At 34.0% G+C, this 14,892-nt stretch overlaps 1 protein-coding gene across 1 annotated transcript; it reads left to right on the top strand.

Annotated features, from left to right (window-relative positions):
* Positions 1-365: 365 nt before the first annotated feature.
* Positions 366-1,537, top strand: LOC136854400 (34 kDa spicule matrix protein-like). Its single transcript, XM_067130702.1, has 2 exons — positions 366-607; positions 936-1,537. The coding sequence occupies exons 1-2, from the start codon at positions 602-604 to the stop codon at positions 1,473-1,475; spliced, it is 546 nt and encodes a 181-aa protein (XP_066986803.1). The 5' UTR covers positions 366-601; the 3' UTR covers positions 1,476-1,537.
* Positions 1,538-14,892: the final 13,355 nt, after the last annotated feature.

A 14,892-nucleotide genomic window follows, 5' to 3' on the forward strand; every position in this document is an offset into this window, starting at 1 on the left:
ATGTATATATATATATATATATATATATATATATATATATATATATATATATATATATAAATATATATATATATATATATATATATATATATATATATATATATATATATATATATATATATATATATATATATATATATATATATATATAAATATATATATATATATATATATATATATATATATATATATATATATATATATAGAGAGAGAGAGAGAGAGAGAGAGAGAGAGAGACAGACAGACAGACAGACAGACAGACAGACAGAGATAGTATTTTGCATCAGCCCATTAAAAACATATGGCAATACAGAGCCTATATAATTAACAGAAACCACCCATTTTCTTTTTTTTTTTTTTTTTTTTTTTTGCGAAAAGCTGCCTTGTGCCTGAGAATTCCCCACACGAGAGGTGACGGATATGAGCGATATTAAGCAGTACTGTCACAGGAGTTGGAGGTCAAGCTATCCGGATATCCCGTGGTCGTCAGTTGCGACAGTCGTAAGAAAACAAGATGAGGAAGTACTTGTTTCTCCGGCGTATAAAAAGGACCATTTCCAAAAAATACGGACATTGTGCGTAAGGCTGCCAGCTAGTCAACATGAAGGTACGTAATGGTCAGTCTGGTAATTGTGAAAAATTTTTTTTATTAAAAGTGTGTGCAGTAGCTTCTCTCTCTCTCTCTCTCTCTCTCTCTCTCTCTCTCTCTCTCTCTCTCTCTCTGTTAGACTAATTTATTGCAGTCATGTATAGAAATATAAAATTATTTAGCAGTTACTTAAAGAAAGGACATATCCAGATTTTCAAACAATTATTCCTGAATTTCTGTGACATGTTAGTCCTAATTTTATATCAACAAGTGTCGGCAAAAAAAAATCTCACTCACACACACACACACAAGAAAAGTCCAGCTGAACCTTATTTTCTGTTTTCAGGGATCACTTCTGCTACTCATCTGTTGTCTTGTTGCTGTTGCTTCTGCACTAAACAGCGAAGAAGAAGAAGAAGAAGAAGGAGGAGGAGGAGGAGGAGGAGGAGAGTTAGTTGAAAGTGACCCGGAAGACACTCAAGGAGAAACACGATTTTTGGGGGGATTTCTTGGAGAGGCCAGTTCTGAAAATAACCAAGAATTTGACAATACACCAGGATTTGGAGGCGGTTTTAATATAAACCCGGGTTTTGGAGGCGGTTTTGATACAAACCCTGGTTTTGGAGGCGGTTTTGGAGGCATTCTTGGTGCCATAAACGCCGGTTTTAGTAACAGTTTTGAAGACCAAAACACGGATTTTGGTCACAGTTTCGAGGACACAAACCCAGATTTTGGCGACGGTTTTGGAGACACAAACCCGGGCTTTAATGACGGTTTTGGAGACACAAACCCGGGTTTTAACGACGGTTTTGGAGACACAAACCCGGGTTTTAATGACGGTTTCGGAGACACAAACCCAGGTTTTAGCGGCTTTTTGAAGACATAAACAGTGACAGTTCCGAACACATAACCAACGGTTTCGGCGGTAGTTTCGGCACCATCAAGTCTGGCCTGGGTACTGACGCCTTTGGGCCCTTCGGTCCAATCTTCGCAGCAGGAGGCTTCGGCTTGGGCACTCTTGGGACCTGCCGCTACCGGTGCAGGAGTCCTCAAGGGCAGGTTTACTGCTGCGAGGGCAACATTCAACCCGCTCCTGTGATTTTCGTCAAGCCAGGCGAGTGCCCTCCGGTGAGGCCAAGCTGCCCAGCCGTCAGGAGCTTGGACCCTCCGATATACTGCTCCAACGATGGCAGGTGTAATGGCGTTGACAAATGCTGCTTCGACACTTGCCTCCAGAGGAGCGTCTGTAAGCCCCCAATTGGGTCGACGGGATTAGGAGGTTTCGGCCCTTGATTTCTAAGGAAACGATGGAAAAATCCGCCTTGTTGTTGAGAGTTTGGTAATGAATATTTAATATTTCGTGGCATAAACGTTGGGATAATCAACGTTGTTGTTAAGGGTTTGGTAATAAATAGCTAATATTTAATTTTATATTGTTTTCTGGGTACTGAAAAGTTTCCCCCTGAAACCAAATTAAGGATTATAGAATGAAAAGGTTTTGTGTGGTGTTATTTCATATCTCATTCTTTTCATCTTGTTCGTTTTTATCATTCATCTATATATTCCAGAGTTTCTGAGAAGAATGACGCAGTTCTGATTAAATGTTTCTGAATCTTTCATGAAATTTATTTATATTTTGTAATATATTGCCAGCAAACATCTTCCTAAAAGCTGATGAATGTATGAGGGATTCTACCTAAAATTTAATATACTAATATTCAATAACTAACAACTTGAGCGTCTTAAATAACTTGAAATGTACATGATTTGGCAAAACTAACCCAGAAGCTTTTTAATAGGTCAATAAATTGCACAAGAAAAAATAATAAAGATCTCTTGTTAACTGCGGAATGTGAACACCTGAGATGATAAAATTTAAAAGTAAAAGGTATACTCTCAGGCACCATATATCATAAACTCAGCAAAGACCAAACTAAATAAATAAATAATAATAAAAAATAAAAGAAACATACAAAGGGAGTTTGAAGTTCATTTACAAGGAGCTTCTGACATCAGTAATAATTAGTTACTATCATTAAGAACATTCCAGCCTTCAACTCTTCATTAACTTAGCATAGATTCATGGAATTATTATCATTACTAGTTAAAAAAAGTTAAACCCTATTCATACTGAACAAGCCCACAGGGGCCATCGGCTTGAAATTAAAGCTTCCAAAGAATATGGTGTTAATTTGAAAGAAATTACAGAAGATAATATGAAATACAGAAAGATGAGAAATGCATACGTACAGGGTGAATTGTTTTAAGGTAGGATTGCGTTGCATCTTCGCTTGAGCTTTTGAAGTTAAAGTTGCTCAACATCCCCAGAGAAACTGCTCCAATGTCCAACGGTGTGAGGAATAAAAGACCTCTGGAACTGAGAAGTTCGACAGCGTGGCACACTTACTGGATATTGGTGCTGTTCTTCAGCAAATCTGGTCGCTCTAGGCAGGAAAAGGGATCAAGAATCAATTGTGATAGCGAACGATCTCTGTTCAAATACAGCTTATGAAGAACTGACAAACAGGAGACCATCCATACTGGTCCAGAGACCACACCATCTTGATGGTGGATAACAAAACTGAGTGTATGGAAATTAAAGAAAAGGTGTCCTCCACAGATTTTTCCTCTCTCATTTTATAACACTCAGATCTTAAAATAGTGACAGTCATGCATGCCACTGCAAGCTATATTCTTCCATAGTAACTAAAATCTAACCTTTTGAAATGAGGATTAAAGCAAAAGTCTAACCTCGAAAAGTCTAACCTCAGACGCTAAAGGGTAGAGAAGGAAAAAAATGAACTATTAAGGCTGCAAGTTTGGTTTGAAATGTCATTTATTCTATACCGATGGTGATTTTGTTTGTATTTTTTTCTGTAACTGGTATGGCTTTTTTTACATGGTAACAAGACGGAAAATACCTAAATGAACTTCTAGACCAAACATATCACAAAAAAACTCATATACAGCTAAAATGTCATTAGTTTTTTCTGCTAAAGGTAACACCGCATTGTTTCAAGGGCTGTTACGTAAAATCACTCTAAAAGCCTAAATATCCACAGGGGATGAGAAATAGATAGATAAATAGACAGACAGACAGTTAGAGAGCGTCCAGACACGTATCGTACACCAACATAGTTGTCCCCTGTCACTAGATAATGGAAGCCATGATGCTATTCATACCAGAAACTGATTTTAATCACTTTCCCGTCATTCATAAAATTAATGCAGTCAGACATCAACGTCTCGACTCGTGAGAAGGACCGCTTCTGCTGAGTTATTCATTATTCTTTTACGTTAAATCATTAACATTTATTTATGCGCCGAGACGGTTTCCAATTATAGCAGAGTTAGGCTAAACTAAGAATTTTTATCATATACATATGTAGCTTTCTTTAAGTCAAAATATCCAGCCTTCTAGTGTTCTTATATACGAATGGAAAAATACATTAACAGAATTTTCAAAACAAGTTTTTTTATTAAATGCTACTTCTCATAGTACTTTTTCCTGTTTCGTTCAAATTGTAGTCGACCTCCCTCTCCCACCCTAAGCATTAGTAGAGTCAACTTAGAGTATTTATAATTAGATTTCTAACCGTGATGAAGTGAAATGCGATTATTTTGTAAACAGCAGCATCTAGAACAGCGGTTCTTAGCGTTTTTTAAGTAACTGGAACCCCTCCTGAAAAATGCTGACAGTCACATGAACAGAATATTTCAATGCAAATATATATATATATATATATATATATATATATATATATATATATATATATATATATATATATATATATATATATATTTTTTTTTTTTTTTTTTTTTTTTTTTTTTTTTTTTTGTGCGTTCTTCACAGACTCCCTTAAGCCCATCCGTTGAACACAGGTTGAGAACCCCGGATCTAGGGATTCATAACAAAACAAATTACCGGCGCACACCCGAATATTACTTAAAAAAAAAACTTACCGAATCACCGTAGCCCAACCCAACAATTTTTCTCGATGACTTTCTGAAAAACGTTACTGATTATTTCCACCGCTGGATGCCCTCAGTACGAGATTTGAGATAAATACTTATGTTTCGTTTACTAACATACAGATGGCGTGAGGTTTCTCTTTTGTATTCCAGTGACTGGATTCACATTGATATGTTCCGTGAGGTTCGGAATGTGTTAATCTAATGTTCATACCTGGATTTTGACATGGTATCTGTACCTGACTGCAGAAAAGTATATTGGACACGCATGTACCGGGTGTTTCGAAATAGGTTGAGATGTCTCAGATTTGCACAAAATGTTCAAGCGTTACTTTTATGCATTTTTTTAACCGGAGAATTTTGATAAGTAACCTTTGAAGTCTAGTAACTTAAACCCCAAAATTCAGTGTTGTGGAGATGTTTCTTACAGAGATGTAATCACATCAGTGTGCCACATAAAACTAATTAAGGTACTTCCAATATTCAGTTTGACTCATCTGATTGCTCAGTGAATCATTAAGTCTTTGGCTATCTGTTACAACTGCGAACTAGATTACTAACTTTCCGATCATGTTGTCCAGAATATTGTTGGTAATCAGAACCTTACCAAGGCCACACTTTATGCATTTGAACTGGTAGCCAATACCTAGATTTACATTGGAAAGCAACTAAGCTAAGTCAAGCTGATTAAACAATGTGCCTAGTAAGTACAGGCGCTTGCACATATATATATATACCAAGAATTCTCCAAGTAAATTAGAATGAAGAAACGGGTATCTAGCAAACCAGCCGAATCATTGTTATCTGGTAAAACACTAGTTGAAATGCTGATGTCGTAGACTGAGCTGGCCTTATTCAGGCGCGGGATCTCCCTTCTGCAGCAGCCCTTAGGATAAACAAGGACCTGTGAAGGACATGAAAATAAATTCCTTTGTAGTAAAGTTACGGGTGTCAGGAGGTATTCTGGAGCTGTTGACTTAAAATGCGATTTTGAAAACCCTTTTCGGCATGAATTAGAAGATGGACGTTTAAAAAGATAATAGAAAAATATAAATTACTGTTAGCCAACAGATTTTATCGTTAACATAACCCTACTCTCATAAAGGCCACGACTCAGCATTAACAAGTCAGCTTAATGGAATTATTTTCACAGAATATTGTTCTGTTAAGGCAGATTATGACAAAAGGGAAAATATGATTCAAGGAGTATTATGACTGAACCTGAGGGATACGAAATCTATATCAAAGATGATCATAAAAATATTAGTTAGTGGGTATTCTTTTTAACATTATTTTAAGCATCGTTAGTTTTCAGTGGCTGTAAGATCGCAATTTAAATATGTCTGCGAGGCAATTTAAAATCACAGCAGGCAATAAGAAACATCGCATTCCTTCGTCTCCTCAAACACGTGTGGACGGTTCGTGCAGATCATTTTTTCTTCTTCTTTTTTTTTTTATTGCAGCAGTCTTTACGTAAAGGTCCAGTAAGTGGAAGTAATGACGCATGGCATACGGAATTCCTGTAGCTTGTAGGAACGTCTTTTTCCTATTTTGCCCTTGCCAAGGTCACCAGATATCCTTTGTCCTATCCAATAGCTTTTAAATCCGCCCCACCAGCCTGTAGCCACGCCCTTTTTCAACGCAAGCAGCGAAGGACCACGCAAGGTCTCCAAGACCTCTAGATTCCTTCAGGTCCTTTCCTTCTTCTTCTTCTTCTTCTTCTTCTTCTTCTTCTTCTTCTTCTTCTTCTTCTTCTTCTTCTTCTTCATTTTGCGATTAAGCATCTTTTGCCCACGAGAGAGAACTTTTAAAGTTGATCCTCAGAGTACATAGACCAGATATAAGTAAAATACCTAGATTATTATTATTATTATTATTATTATTATTATTATTATTATTATTATTATTATTATTATTCATAGACTTGATATTCAAGTTTTCAAAGACTTTAGTTTTAATTTGAAATAAGTAACGGAAGGTAATAGGAAATAAAGAAAAGAAGAGATCAGTTATTAGAAAAGAAAAAAAAATTAATAAACAATAAATAAACAGATAAAAATATAAGTAAATTATGAAATACCTGGAGAATTGTGTTAGGGTAGTAATGCGTTGCATCTTCCCGTGAACTTTTGAGGCTCCAATTCCACAGGATCCTCAAGGAGACTGTTTCACCGTCCAACGGTGTGAAGAGTAAAGGACTGAGAAGGTAGTAATTGAGAAGGGCATAAAAAATGCTTGCCAGGTTGTTGCTTTGATTTGTTTTTACAAACAAATATTTCATGCAAAGGAGCCAACATTGATTTCGGCTTCATTTCACTTCCATATAAAACTGACCCAAAGAAGTAAGAAATTTTGAAGAAAAGGACAAATAATAATAATAATAATAATAATAATAATAATAATAATAATAATAATAATAATAATAATAGAAAGAGCACACATAGTGAGAGAAGTGATGGACTCCTAAGGAGGCAGGATGCAACCCGGAACCCCATACTATAAAAACCACCCAGCCGAATGGGATGACTGTGATAGACCAAAAAAAAAAAAAATTAATAATAATAATAACAACAACTTTGTCAGTAGTCATCATAAATACTTATAAAAACTTGTATATGTTACTGACAAAGAATTTTTTTTTTTAACCAGACCGTTTTTATGTAACGCCATAAGACACCAAACAATAACAGGACGTACTTTTCGATCATTCGCAGACCACTGAAAGACCACAGGGTACGCTCTTCACAAACCACAAAGCTGGTGTCCTTGAGTGATAACAAGCACAATAAATACCTAACCCCCTCCCCTTTCCCCCTCCCCTTTCTCCGCTTCCCTCTCTCCTATCCTCAACCCCTCTCCCCCCAAAAGCCTCAGCATAGACCAGTTCCCTTTCCTGAAGGGGTCCCCTCTGAAAACTAGCTCGCAGAGCAGGTTCTGGGTATTCAGGCGGGAATATAAGCAATGTAGAGTTGCATGACGATCGGTTTGGAAGGCGTGGGTAGAGGTTGAGGAACTCGGGAGGTCGGATGGCAAAGTTTTAAGAGACTAGGAGCCACCGAAAATCAAGTAAAAGAAAGACGACAGCTGTATTTGAGGTTATGAAATTATTCTGTAAGTCAGTTTTGATGTAAAGCTTGCTTTTTCAAAGACCAATTTTTTTTCTAATATTGATGTTGAACCAAATATTGAAGGTCATCACTTTGTGAGAATTACCACGAAAGATTATTTTTCACTTTTCTCATGTACCATAACGTAACTTGACTAGTTTGAATGACCACTTGATCGAGATCAATTAACCTTTAAATCAAGGTATATAACTTGTGAATAGCAGTGTCCCACTTTCCCGTAATCCAGTCTACTACAAAAACACTAACTTGTTGAAATTTTCTGACTGGAAGATAGATGATAAATCTCCTGTTATCAAGATATGAAATCATAGTCTATATAGAATATCAGAGGTAACAGCGGACAAAAGTAAGATTTTTTTTTTGTTTATCAAGTTAAACCTTTGATAAAACAAGTAAAAAATGCGCCAAAGTTTCTTCGGCGCAATCGAGTTTTCTTTACAGAGTATAATCAAGGCCGCCGAAAATAGATCTATCTTTCGGTGGTCTCGGTATAATGCTGTATAAGCCGCGTTCCATGAAACTCTCAGCCGGCCGTGGCGGCCTGTGTTGTTGCGTTGCCAGACGCACGGTCTTGGCTAAATTTAACCTTAAATAAAATAAAAATTACTGAGGCTAGAGGGCTGCAATTTGGCATGTTTGATGATTGGAGGGTGGATGATCAACATACCAATTTGCAGCTCTCTAGCCTCAGTAGTTTTTAAGATCTGAGGGCGGACAGAATAAAGTGCGGACGTGCAGACAAAGCCGTTGCAATGGTTTTCTTTTACATAAAACTCAAAACAAGAATTACTTGAGTGTTGTGAATTTGCTCATATTACGTCATAAAAGGCTGCTTTTAGACAGTGAATAATTTCATTCTGTTCTCTGTCACACCCTTTCTGTTCGCCCTGTCATACAAACATTAATTTGAGTTCCATGGCAGTGTAATAAATTAACTACAAAGTTTTCGTTGTGTTTTATTTGTATTTTTTTCCTAAGCTTCCATTACATTTCTTTTTATCATGTTTTTTTAGCCTCTCTCGTTCAAGGCTGATTTCCGAAGGTGATCGGGTACTTGGTTTGGTCGGCATAGCGACAGCCACAAACTGGAAGGAAGATGATAGCATTCAACAAACGCAGTGCTACGAAATTCCATGCACAGTTATGCAGTTTATCTGTATAAAATCCTGGCCAAGAATGTTTATCCACATATTTATAAATATATATATATATATATATATATATATATATATATATATATATATATATATATATATATATATATATATATATATATATACGTATATGTATATTTATATATGTATGTACATATGTACGTGTATATATACATATATGTATGTGTATATGAGTATATACAGTATACATATGTGTGTGGGTGCATGTGTTGTGAAACGTGTTCAAACTAACAGCAGTCATGTTTTTTAAGCATGCCAGCGGCTTGTAAATATTTCATGAACGACTTTTTTTTTAGGTTGTTTTCAAAAGAAAAACAATTGAAAAATGCGCCGAAGTTTCTTCGGCGCAATCGAGTTTTCTGTACAACGTATACTCAAGGCCACCCAACATAAATCTATCTTTAGGTGGTCTCGTTATAATGCTGTATGAGCCGCGGCCCATGAAACTTTCAGCTACGACCCGGTGGTGGCCTGTCTATAGCGTTGCCATACGCACTATCTTGGCCAGCTTTAACCTCAAATAAAATAAAAACAACTGAGGCTAGAGGGCTGAAATTTGGTGCGTTTGATTATTGGAGGGTGGGTGATCAACATACCAATTTACAGCCCTTCTAGACTCAGTAGTTTTTAAGATCTGAGGGCGGACAGAAAAAGTGCGGACGGACAGACAAAGCCATCTCAATAGTTTTCATTTACAGAAAACTACTAAATGATGAAAGACCATCGTAATTAGTTATTACATCAGAGAACGAAAATATTTTAATATATATTCCCTTGAAGCAACCATAACTTGAAACGGGAACAATTATCTAAAAAATGCGAAGTAAATAAGTAAGTTTTCAGAGAATTTGGAACACCTTGAAAATTAGCTCAGTTATTGCTCTAAAGTTTAACGTTTTCTTTTATCATTCTCTCCCTTTGTAATGCCATAGTCTTGGACATCCAGCCACAGAGACAGAAATATAAATCCCATGCACGTATACCTTAAGCAACAGAGGAATTGGCAATTAGTTTTATGTCCTAAGTCTTCGTTTAAAAACAGCTTCTGCGATTTAACCTCGCATTGTTTTTCTACAAAGCAGAAACTCTCCTGTTAATACCTGTATTTTTTCGTTAATCAACTTCAGTAGACATCTTCCTGTTATGTGTTTTATGATACTATCCTACTTTTGTTATGGCAACGAATCTTCTACGTTCAGTTATTATTATTGACTTTCTACTTCTCATTTTTGTTTTGATAGCATAGATTATATCGGGCAGGTAAGGATTCCTTAGCAGAGTTCACCAATTACCCCCAATATGCGTGACTACACCTACCTCTGAAGGCTAACCGCTAACCCAGTAATGAGTACACCTCGATTTCAGGGAATTCTTGCTCGCAACTTGTTACGTTCATTTTTAAAAACAAGGTGTTAATGAATGTTGCACCTTGGGCACCTCAAAATCAATGCGGCGGCGTCATAATTCGGAAATACAGAGAAGATCATTTTTAAGAAGTGTGGCTGTGATGTAATCTCTATAGTGTTTCAAATTTAGTACTATTTTTAATCAAATTTTTTTTTGATTGGGGAATGACAAAAAAATAATAATCAAATAAAACGCGGCTAGAGAGCATCATAATTTTTCAGTTTTAATTTTATTTATTAATTTATATATTTTTATGCTTTCTGGTAGGAACAATAAAACGGACTAGGGATATTGATAGCAAAATGATACTAAGGAATTAGACATAAACAAAGATGAATATTTTTTTTTAATCATAATAAGTTTAAAATTAAAGTTTAGGAAAAATACTAAAGTTTTTAATTAGAAATAATTTAGTTATAATAGGTCAAAAACGTATTATGTCTCCATAGGTGTTTACTATTTTAGAGATTGATTGATGAGAGACGCACTCCAGGGAACAGGCAGGGGATACAAGTGAAAATCAATTTGATTAGGCGGTCATAATATAATATATATATATATATATATATATATATATATATATATATATATATATATATATATATATATATATATATATACATGTGTGTGTTTGTGTGTGTTATGTATATATAGTCTATCTTTGCAGATTACAAATGGGATAGCAATGCTCTTCAACTTTATATATAATTAATTACCAAGAACACGTGATAAATGCATTTATTTTTATATGGGCAGATAAGGATATATCCTACAATAAATTGAGCTCTTACAATTGAATGAATATTATTTTGATAATAATATCTTTACTGCATTTCGTGGTTGATTTAAAAATATTTTTCGAAACGTACAACAACAATGAATACAAAGATTTATTTGCTCACTATATGGCAAGTTTGCCCGAAATTTCATCGTGCGCAGAAATCACGAAAGAAAACGTAGTGAAATGGAACGGTGACTATGCTAATTTACATGAAGCGTATTTCTTATTCTTTTCATTTTTTTTTCTCTCTTCTTGAATGTGTAATTAATTGTGTTAATTGTCACTAATGCTTTTTTTATAACGAAGTGATTTTTCTTAAGTTCCCAAAGTAACTAACATGCTTTGTTAATCTGACCACATTCTGTGTCATAAAATGATTGACAAATCAATATTCCAAGAGCGTATTAGCGTAAACAAGTAGCGAGGCCAACTAGAAATATACATATGAAAATTAGTGATTCAGAAGTGTCCTAATACATTTTAACGTATATGACATCACTGTATTAACTTTATACACACGCATACACAATAATATATATATATATATATATATATATATATATATATATATATATATATATATATATATATATATCCCAGTCATGTGAATAAAATTTAAGAAAATGACATTCAACAACTTAGCATTTTAGGGCAACTGTTGATAAATGCGAAGAGGCTTTGGTCTCCCTTGAAGAGGCCTCTTCAGCTGAAGAATTCTACTGCATGGGCCGACAGGAACCTCTGCCCATCTAGCAAAACAAACGTTACGAGAATGTTGTAGGTTATTACACACAACAATATATATATATATATATATATATATATATATATATATATATATATATATATATATATATATATATATAATAAAATTAAATAAGAGAAAATCTGATGAATTCATTCAGAATCAAGGTAACAATAATTTAGATTTTATAGGGCATTTATTCTGCACTGCTTATTTGGACAAATGCAATCCACGCAACTTTCCTTACACGGGAGACAGAAAAAAAAAGTCTGCTTGAAGGCAATTCCTCTGATCTTCATCCTGTCTAGATTGACCGAGAGAGAGAGAACATCAAGGACAAGGAACGCCCTTCGACCCTACAGAACCAGTTCTGAGGAGACTCCGTAATCAGCAAAACAAAGAATATATTTTATGTATGTGTGTATATATGTAATATATATATGCATACACGTACACACACATACATGTATATATAATATATATATACATGTATATATATAAAAAATTGATTGATTTATGACTACTAAACCTATAACAACACCTATATATTGACGCGATATATACAGTATATATATATATATATATATATATATATATATATATATAAATAATATATATATATATATATATATATATATATATAAAAAAATTCAGAATCACTCAAACAACAGACAAATTGGAAACAAAAATTTAGATTTATATATTTATTTTTTCCTGCGTATCTGCTTATTTGGAAAATGCAATGAACTTAAACAACTTGTATTAACACTAAACGGGTATACACAGAAAAAGTATTAAATGACAATTAAAGGAAAAAGGACAACCTTAAAAACACTCACAAGATATTTAAAAATATTTTTAAAAATATTTTAAAAAAGAAAAAGAACAGCAGAAGAAGGCCGGGGCCAATACCTAAAATAAAAATTAAATAAATAAATAAAAAGACACCTGACACCGACAGACAAGCAATGCAAGGAGGAGAGAAGGGGTGGGGCGGGGAGTATAAACAAAGAAGTTACAGCAGGTAGTTACGCGATGAACATCAAGATTGGTGATTAAGGGCAACAGGGACATTAATTTAATCATAATGGATTCAAGTGTGGTTAACTCTTCCACGTATCCTCCCCACAATACTAAAATCCTTAACCAGTTCTGGGAATGAATCACAGCAATTGTAAGACGCGTTGCTAAGGGGTGGGGAGAACCCTGATACGTGGAAGAGTTAACCACACTTGAATCCATTATGATTAAATTAACTGTCCCTGCCCTTAATCACCAATCAACTTCCACCCAGCTTTCATCGCGTAACTACCTGCTGTAACTTCTTTGTTTATACTCCCCGCCCCCCACCCCTTCTCTCCCCTCCTATTGCTTGTCTGTGTCAGTTTGCTGTACACTACCGGTGTGGGTAGGTGTCTTTTTTATTTATTTATTTAATTTTTATTTTATTTTTTTTTCGTATTGGCCCCGGCCTTCTTCTAAAATATTTTTAAAAATATTTTTTAAATATCTTGATTTATGACTTTTAAACTGTCCTTTTTTCCTTTTAATTGTCATTTAATATGGTGTTAAGTATAATGTGTATACCCTGATAATACACAGTACTATTTATATATATTTCAGCCTAGAAGATATATATATAAAATAAATGGATAAGAAGAAAGAACGCCTTTCTGTTGCTCCATGTCTATATATATATATATATTCGAAGACAAACGCTTTAACACCAGTATCATCATCTGCAATAGATTTTTTTTTTTCTCTCTCAAAATCAGACACGAAAATCCTTCTGTAAGTTAAGAAGCATCGAGAAAGAACAAGTTTCAAAATGGACGCTTTCATGTCCTAATTTTCCGCCATAAAGAGACGCTTTAACCAGTGAGATTGTGTATACTGAGGGGCATTCATTTACAAAAAAAAAAGAAAGCGAGTTTTTACTAAACTGATACTATCTTCTAACAGCATTCCACACCAAAGAGGATTTGTACATTTCTTAAATGTCGTATGTGTAAGAAAGTATGTGTATATATGCGTAAACTTGTATTCGTATTTTGTAAACAAACGTCCAACATTCCGACGGTCTTACGTTCTAAATCACAAACGTAATTTCTAGTTACGTCTGGCGGATCCGCACAAAATTACCGGGGTTACGAAAGAGAAGAAGAAGAAGAAGAAGAAGAAGAAGAAGAAGAAGAAGAAGAAGAAGAAGAAGAAGAAGAAGAAGAAGAAGAAGAAGAAGAGGAGGAGGAGGAGGAGTAGGAGAGAAGGAATCATCATTACTGATAGTTGCCACAGTTTACAAGCCGACGATTTTGAAGAATTATTTAATAAATCCAAAATGGAAAGATAACCCTAACAGCGTGAAACCCTTTAATATTAATAGCCTACAGAATCAGCGTTCCCTATTTCCCAAGCCACACATTTCTTTCAATATCGAATCATTACAAGCTCCGTGCGTGCTAGAACTACTAGTTATTTTGACCATATATATATATATATATATATATATATATATATATATATATATATATATATATATATATATATATATATATATATATATATATGTATATATATATATATATATATATATATATATATATATATATATATATATATATATATATATATATATATATATATATATATATATATATATATATATATATATACATATATGTATATATATATATATATATATATATATATATATATATAATAACTACGATAACCTTTTAACTCCTTGATTTCTTAAGACTTTTCTGGATACACTGACCACTACAGGTCTATATCTGAACAGGATATAAATGAAGAAGATTTCACCTTCAGTGGCGGTATTCGAACTAATGCACAGAAATTCCACCGAGAACGTTTAGTTATTATTATTATTATTAATATTATTATTATTATTATTATTATTATTATTATTATTATTATTATTATTATATTATTATTATTATTATTATTATTATTATTATTATTATTATTATTATTATTATTATTATTATTATTATTATTATTCAGAATACGAAACCTATTCATATGGAACAAGCCCTTAAGTTCAACTGACTTGAAATTCAAGTATCCAAAGAATA

Source organism: Macrobrachium rosenbergii, chromosome 29 (assembly GCF_040412425.1).
Source record: "Macrobrachium rosenbergii isolate ZJJX-2024 chromosome 29, ASM4041242v1, whole genome shotgun sequence".
In the NCBI taxonomy this organism is placed as follows: domain Eukaryota; kingdom Metazoa; phylum Arthropoda; class Malacostraca; order Decapoda; family Palaemonidae; genus Macrobrachium; species Macrobrachium rosenbergii.